General features: G+C 35.6%; 1 protein-coding gene across 1 annotated transcript in view; it reads right to left on the bottom strand.

The window, feature by feature from the left end:
* Positions 1–393: 393 nt before the first annotated feature.
* Positions 394–8,672, bottom strand: part of Otc (ornithine transcarbamylase) — a 58,047-nt gene continuing 49,768 nt past the window's right edge. The window contains exons 9-10 of the mRNA XM_046465037.2: positions 6,146–6,283; positions 394–823 (exon numbers count right to left, since the gene is read on the bottom strand). Of these exons, the coding sequence (XP_046320993.1) occupies positions 764–823; positions 6,146–6,283 (198 nt within the window). The 3' untranslated portion in view covers positions 394–763. The remainder of the gene's footprint in view (positions 824–6,145; positions 6,284–8,672) is intronic.

Here is an 8,672-nt window from a genome sequence, read left to right as displayed (position 1 = left end):
TGCTCTTGCTGGAAAATATGAATCTAAGAAAATTTCACTTTCTATTGGATCTTATCTTCCTGGCTAGGTAGCTGTGATTTTTCTACTTGCTAGCAAAGGCTTCATTCAGAGTGTGATACTAAGTATTCATTACAGAGAAAAGGTGCATAGTCTTGAAGGACCCCCGTCCTTTCCCATAAATGTTTCAAAAAAAAAAAAAAAAAAAAACCTCCAGTTTAGACACAGTAATAGCTGTTTTCCAAGACTTTCATGATTTGTCTCTATGACTATCTGTCTTCCTCATTGGTCTGAAAACTACCACATCTGCAAGATACATCATTTGGCTTTCTCGTTGGTCCTGGGGGACATGAACACAGCCCACAGATCTACCAGAAGCTGACTGCCTGGTAAATGTTTACTTATAAATTAGCATGGGTTATCATTTATTAAAGTAATAAGCATAGATTACATTTAATGGCTTAGATATTATGCATAATGAACATGGCATTTTATGTTTAGTTGAAGCAAATGTACATGATGATTAATATGATACCCAAATGCAACTCAGAAATTGTGAATTAGAGAGTATAAACCAAGTCAAGCCAGGTATTACAGTGCCTAGGCACTTAAATTAAGGGTTTCAGGAAAGTCTCACAATGACAAAGCAATATCATACAGTTCACCCACACCATGTATTAGGGATTTGTTTATATCTTAGATTCTCTTCTTTTTCCCCCATTCTGTTGTTACTGAAGAACATTTTCTCTTGACAAGCAACACAGAATCAAAACTTTGGCTTCTGGAGCTTAGGTGAGTAATCTGTCAGCAGGGATACCATGACAGCCTGGGATAGTACAACGAGAGAGAGAGAGAGAGAGAGAGAGAGAGAGAGAGAGAGAGAGAGAGAGAGAGAGAGAGAGAGAGAGAGAGAAACATTAGTAAGATTCTGCTTTGGGACCTAAGGAAGGGGAGTTCGGTTTCAGTTTTGCAGGCCTAGAGTTAAAATGTGTTTTTCCAAGGAAATGATAAGGGAACAGTTCTGAGCTGATATTTATTTTTATTCGGATAAAGGAAGGTCCAGAGGGATCAAGCTAACCCAAATATAAGCACAAACACTATGCTTACTTAGGCCTCATTCCAGGACTAGTAGGTCAGATAGATGAAATGTAATGCCATAATGGTTGTCATGATTGTGTTTTCCAATCATGAATTGAAACCCATAAATTGGCCAGTTTTAGAGAAATATAATCCCCCCTATCCCAGTTCTCATGTTTACACTGTGGTCTGGTCACTTGAAACCTAGAGAAGTTTAGGATAAATCAAATGTAGACTAATGAAAATAAATTATTTGGGCTAATGAATAACATCTGCAAGATGAATTTTTGTCCTCTTGAAAGAACATTAACTTTATAGCCAAGAGTATAGCTTCCCCTTGGGCTGTCAGCCACAAATAGTGACTTTCGCTTTTATTCTTACCAATCTCCATAACAGCAACAATAACAGTGTCAGAAACAATGGTGAACATATATTGAGTTCTTACTAGGTACCAGACAGTGTATTAAATGCCTTACCATGTGTCAGTCAGTCAAAAACTATTTGCCAGGCATTGTACTAGGTACTTTGGTGAGTTGGAGAGAAAAGTTCATGCATTATCTCATTTGATGCACTGATCTTCTAAGATGGCTTCTGACATCATTGTTTGTAGACTGAGACCAACCCTTGAAACAACAGATTGTGAGAAATGGATTGGAGTCCAGTTTCTCTGACTTCACTCTTATGAGATGTTTTCACTGCCTCTCAGGTACTTGCTCTTATACTTCAGCTGTATTGCACAAGTGTCCTTAGGCTGTATCAGGAGAACAGGTTTTATATTTCAAAGGTGTTCATTGAATATATTTTTTAAACAGACAACTGTGCTAAGTGCTTTGTGTTACTCATACTAATTAATATCCTTTCCTACAATAGGAAGTGGTAAGAGATGTAAAATACACATGAAGAAGCTGAGGTATGTTTTCCTGAGTGGTAATGACAAAAGGTGGATATGCACCTGACTATCCCTGGAACCTGACCATTTTCAGATGACTCTTATCTCATTGAATCCTCATGACTTCATGAAGTTGTTTCTATTTTCAACCCCATTTTTTCATATGAATAAACTAGGCTTACTGAGGTTAAAGTACTTGCTTCAGATCTCACAGAAATCAATAATTGTAACCTGATTCCAAAGTCTGTGTACTAAAATCAGTACCCTATGTTGACTTTAAGTTATAAAAGTCTACGGAGCATATATTTAGGGTATGTTTCATGCACTCTTCTAGGTATAATGCAGAATATTATAGACAAGATGATTGCTCTTATGACAGATTTTTCATTTTGGTGTGTGTGGGGGAGGGACAGGTAGCAAAGAAATAAGAAAATACCAGGTAGTACCTTTGAAAAATAAAAGTTTAAGTGGATAAAAGGAGGCTGAGGAACCACTTAAGAGTAGGTAGCCTAGAGTGGCGGGGGGGGAAGAGTAAGCAGACTGGAAAGACCTTGCTAAACGAATGACATTTAAGGTGAGATCTGAATGACAAGACGGAAATAGTTAAAATCTGGGATAAGAATATCTACCAGGTAAAAATATTTTAAGCTTTTTATGAGTTCCTGGGATCACATCTGAGGTTTTGCTTTGTTCAAGGTTCAGAGTCATTGGACGTGTCAAACTTATTTTCAAATAAAAAACTTAGAAAGCCAACTTGGGGTAGGGCTGCCAGATTTAGTAAATATAGACAGTTAAATAGGGGTGCCAGATAAACAAAAAATATTTTTTTACTGTAAGCACATTCCAAATATTGCATGGGGCATAGTTATAGAAAAAATTGTTCATTGTTTATCTGAAATTCAAATTTAACTGGGTGTCTATATTTTATCTGGTAACCCTAGACTCTAAATACGGTAAGCTACAATTGCAATGGTGTTATGTGCTTAAGGGTCATTCAGATAACAGTGTTATTAAGTGTCAGCCCTTTTGCAGAGTCCCTTTATGTTTCTTTAGTTCCAAAATTTATTGGCAGGGGAAGAAACCTACCTGACATTTTGGAGGACCTACTGACTTACTAATCATTGAAAAATAAAAGAGCAAGCTTTGTAGGGAGAAAAGGGTAAATTTTGTTTTAAAACAAAGGGATCCAAAGACCTATGTGCTGTGGAGAGAAAGGTGTGATTACTAGAACCTTCAGAGCATCACTGCTGGAAATCACCCAGCATGAAGCTGTTAAAAAGTTACTCTGAATGAAAACCAAACAAAACAAAAAATAAAAGCTACTGAAAGAGTACACTTCTGCTTGAAAGTTGTCACATGCTTTAGGAATAAGTTCTTCACCCTCTTAGTTAGACCTTACATTACATCAGTCATTATAGATATTATCAGCTCAGAACTAGAGGCCAGATTGTGTTTTTTCTTCCTTCTTCCATCTTAAATGAATTTATGTGTGCAAAAATCATTCCCCAGGGTGATGTTGTCCAATAGAAACTTTCTGAAATGATAGAAATGTTCTGTCTGTGCTGTCCAACATGGTAGTCACTAACCACAGTGAGTATTCAGCACTTAATATGAGTATTGTGGTTAGCGTGACTGAGGAATTGATTCTTCAAATTTATTAAAATTTAATTTAAACTTCAATAGCTGCATGTGCCTAGTGGCAACTATATTGGATAGGGAAGTTCTAGAGGTAAACAAGTAATGTCCCTTTAGAGATTCTAGAAAAAAATCAATCACGGTGGTGCTGAGCCTAAAGGCCATTCTGAATAAATTGTCTATGAATAATTTCTTTGCCTATAAAACAGGAACTTAGTCCAGTTGATCTCTAAGCTCTCATCCTACTTGAAAAGTTTATGTATCTGTGAATTATATAGACTATGTGAGGACTGCATATTTTTCTTTTTCTCTCTTAAATCTCCAATGCTGGGCACAGGTTCTGGTACACAGTAGATGCTAAGCTATGACTGCTGAAATGAACTAAACTCAAAGAAACCTCCAAATCATCCAGCTCAGACATAAGGGGGAGTGCCTTTCCAGTGTCCATATCACACACACTAATTAATTGGTTATGCCACTCTTTCTGTCCCACACCACAAGCAGATTCAGAATCCTTCTCCACACAGGATTCCAAGTGGCCCATTGACGAGATTAAAACTCATTTTCCATCTCTATGGCTCAATCTACTTATCAGTGGGGAAACTGGGACCTAGAGAGGTAATACTTTTCCAAGATGGCGCAGATAACAGAAGCCAGTTATAGAAGTCATCTCCTCACTCCCAGTTGAGCATTCTTTCTACTTTAGATTCTCTATCTTCAGTTTAACATGGTTCTGCTTTCATGTTTTTTTAGACACATTTTCTGCTAATAATAGTGGGTATCTCAGGAGAATAGGGAATGATGAGACAGTAGCAAGACCTATATGGATGCAAAATGGAACATAAGATTTCACTGTGTGTGTCTCCTTGTAAACATTTCAACCATGTGAATGTGCTATTTAATTTTAAATAAATTGAATCTAAATATACTGTTCGTTAGGCTCTAAAAATTTAGAATTGTAGAGCATCTCTAAAATTAATATTTTAGAAGGCTTTTTTTCCCAAGTTTTATCCCCTGAATTTCTACAATCTGCTGTAATAGATTTGGTTGATTTATCTTTGTAACTCCAATTGTCTTCTGATGAGAAAAACAGAACTTGAGGATATATATATATATATATTTATCTTCCTGAGGTTGGAAAGCTTCCATTTTCTTTCTTGTCATCTAGTTCTTTGCTACTCAAAATGTGGTTCACAAGGCAGTGACACCTCAATTACCTGGGTGCTTATCAGAAGTGCCAAATTTGGGGTCCCATCTCAAACCTACTGAATCTGAATCTGCACTTAACAAGATACCTGGGTGAATTAAGTGCACAAAAGCTTCAGAAGATCCAGTCTGGATGACATGGCAATTGTCATTTGTCATAGTAGATGCTAAGCTATAACTGCTGAAATGAACCAAACTCAAAGAAACCTCCAGATCATCCAGCTCAGAGACATAAGGAGTACCTTTCCAGTGTCCATATCACACACACTAATTAATTGGTTATGCCACTCTTTCTGATTCCAAGTGGCCAGTTGATGAGATTAAGAACCCAAGATTAAAACTCATTTGCTATCTAACATTTGACAAAGTTAGTATCCTCAGGTGACAAATGGGAAAGATACAGTAAAATAATTATTATTGGATATGACAAATTTAGGCCTGATAGAGAACCTCCCCCAGAAAAAGAAGCCATGATTGGCTTCTAAGCAGCCATAGTGGAATTTGAACTCCTGCTGGTCATTGTATCAAATCAACAATGAAGATGATAATAATTATAATATTTACAATGTTTTAGGTACTGCTAAATTCTTTACATGTATCATTTTAATATTCACAACACCACATTCTTACTTATAAATTCTTAGCAGATAGTCATCTCCAACTTTTCTCTACTCCAAGACTGAAAGCTAAAAACTACATATCCCAGACTCCCTTGAAGCTAGGATGCAAGCATATGACTCAGCTGCAACTACTCAACACTTGGATGCAAAAGTGAATAACATGGAGTAGAAGCCATACTTTGAGAGATTGGATCTTCTGCTCCATGTGCAGGTAGAAGTATTTGTTTTAGATGGAGTATGGCATCTAGTTCAAAGGCCTTTGGTACTAAGTTGTGAGTGACTATATCAATGGTTTTCTGGCTATAATTGATCTGCAATGTTGTCGAGTAAATTTCCTGCTGTGTTGACCCTGGTATGTGGTGTCCAAGAATGATTCACGACATCCCCTTCCTGAGAGATTCTGGGAACTGCTTAACATCTTTTAATAAATTCCTTTCTATTTATCCACCTAGAATGGACTCAGTTGTTTGTGTGTTAGACCCTGGCTGGTACCACTATTAAGACCAGGTAATTCACTAAAATTTTACTTCATTAAAATATGTTAAAAATACTAATGAATAATAACAATTTATCATGAGTTTTCTGGAAAAGAAATAGATGCCATATGAACAAGTAATATAGTTGGATAACCTTGGTTGCTTGTTATTTACCAGAAAGCATGAACAACCAAGTTGGAATGACCCAGAGAATTCCTTATCCCTTAATTTCCCATTTCGCTTACCATGATTGTCCACTTTCTGTTTTCTGCCTCTGGGAACACTAGTGACCGTGGGGAATAAAACACTTCATCATCCACCTCTTCTGGCTTTCTGGGCAAGCAGTGTAAAAATGTCCAATCAGAGGCAGCAACTTTGGCAGTCTAAAGAGATGGAGACAAGATCACAGTTTGACTATTACATGTGACAGTCATGTTTATCTTTTTTCAGTATTTACAAACACATATAACATGGAGTCAGAGATCAATGTAATGAGAGAGATAAAGAGGCAGAGTAAAGTTTTTAGCACAAGACACCCAAGGGAAATGTATATAGTATTTTATCCTTATGGCATTTCAATAATCATTTATTTTATTTGGGAGATCATCACCTCCAAGTTAAGCTTGATTTTCTGGTATTCTGTCTAGTGGGATAGTGGACGTTTCAATAAAGAACTCTACTAGTATAATATGTGGCTGATAGCAAAAGTCACCAATTTTATCTCAATATATTTAAGAAGTTGCTTTGAATATTTGATTTTAAGCTTATTTTCAAAGAATTATTTTAGCACTTGAAGTATACATTGTGCCTAACTATGGGATTTTTTGGGGAAAAAAAGCCCCAAAGTAAGAGTGAATTAAACAGGTTTATGAACACTGTACACTATATAGTTCATTCTTTTTTTAAAATTATGTAATACTTTATTTACTTATAAGAAATAACAAAAATATTATAGTCAACAATATTCATATTAACCACCACTACATTATTCGTTAAGAAAATACTGGTAGTAATATCAGATAACAGGTAATTACAGTAATAACAAATGTGTTCTTTTTTTTTTACTTAAAACCAACATTATTTATTTATTACAGTTCTAAGGATAGTTCATTCTTAATGTAAATGTACTAGCAGTCACAATTTTCTCTAACAGTTCTTTGCTTTGACGGGGGGTACTGGGGATTGAACTCAGGGGCGACTGAACCACTGAGCCACTCTTCCAGCCCTATTTTTTTGTGTGTGTTTTATTTAGAAACAGGGTGTCACTGAGTTGCTTAGCACCTCACTTTTGCTGAGGCTGGCTTTGAACTCATAATCCTCCTGTCTCAGCCTCCCAAGCCACTGGGATGACAGGCATGTGCCACCATGCCAGGCTTCTAACAGTTAATTTTTGAAAGTTACATTTTCCATTCTATTTCCATAGTACACTTAACAGATTCAAAATTATATATCCTCATACTTTCTTACATTAAAAGCATTACTTTTGTACTAAAATTTTTCTCTACCTCCACCCTAGCTTTAAGTTCAGAACATTCTTAATTTCTAAAATACTAGAAAAATGACAAGGAAAAGGAGTAGCATTTATATTAGTCATACATTAGTGAATAACCATTCTTCACACCTACATCCCTGACACCAGAAGAACACCTAAGAGTAGTCAAGGTAATTATGTGGGAAACCATGGATAATTTAAAATATCTCCATGAAAATATGTGCAACATATATGATAAGGGATTCACTATAACATATAAAAGCCCCTATAATCAATGATTAAAAGGCAAAAATTAGAAAACAAGCAAAAGATATGATAGCAATTCATAGAAAAGAAGTGAAAATGGCCAATAAACATGAAAAGATGCTTAACTTCATTAGCAATCATGCAAATTCTAATTCTAAAAAGCATGAGTTACCTTTTCCTTTCATATTTACAAAAGTTAAAAGTGTAAATAACTAAGAATGGAAAACATGTGGAGAAAGAAAGTATCATATGCATCTGTGGAAAATAAATTGCTCATCCTTTTTAGATGGGCAATTTAACAGCATCTCCCATATTTTGAAAATTTTTTAGGGATTTATTTTCCAGTAACATTTGTACAAATAAATCTGTAAATTGTGTACATTAGCATTGTTTGCAACTGGGATATTTGGAAATAGCTTAATTTATCAATAGGAAATATTATAGGCAAGTTATGTTTCATTCTTACTTCAGAATTCTATGCAGCTATTAAAAAGAATGGAGATATTTCAATGAATATATTTGTTAGGTGGAAAAAGTAAGTCAGAATAATAGGTTTAAAATAATACTCATGAAAAGTCATAATGTGATTGGGTGTGTGTGTAGGCATACATATATAAATGCACAAAAAAGGTCTGCAAAGAAACACATGGAATTGTTAGGATACCTATAGGAACAGTGACTTGTTAAGAAGGTAGGGAAAATATATTTTCACTTTCTGTTTTTCAAACTTTCACTCTGTTTGACATGAAATAATAAGAAACTTGTATATATATACCTTACCAATAAAATATATATTTTTTGGTACCTGGGGCCTTAACCACTGGGCTATATCCTCAATCCTTTTATTTTAAATATTTTTTTATTATTTAGTTTTCAGTGGACACAACATCTTTGTTTGTATGTGGTGCTGAGGCTTGAACCCGGGCTGCATGCATGCCCATCAAGCGCGCTACCACTTGAGCCACATCCCCAGCCCCTCCTCAATCCTTTTTGACATTTTATTTAGAAACAGGATCTCACTGAGTTGCTGACGC

The sequence above is a fragment of the Marmota monax genome, unplaced genomic scaffold (genome assembly GCF_021218885.2).
Source record: "Marmota monax isolate L192 unplaced genomic scaffold, Marmota_monax_Labrador192_F-V1.1 WCK01_AAM20220418_F8-fsc00158, whole genome shotgun sequence".
Lineage (NCBI taxonomy): Eukaryota > Metazoa > Chordata > Mammalia > Rodentia > Sciuridae > Marmota > Marmota monax.
Note: the sequence above shows the minus strand (reverse complement) of the source record. Positions and strands in the feature narration are given on the sequence as shown.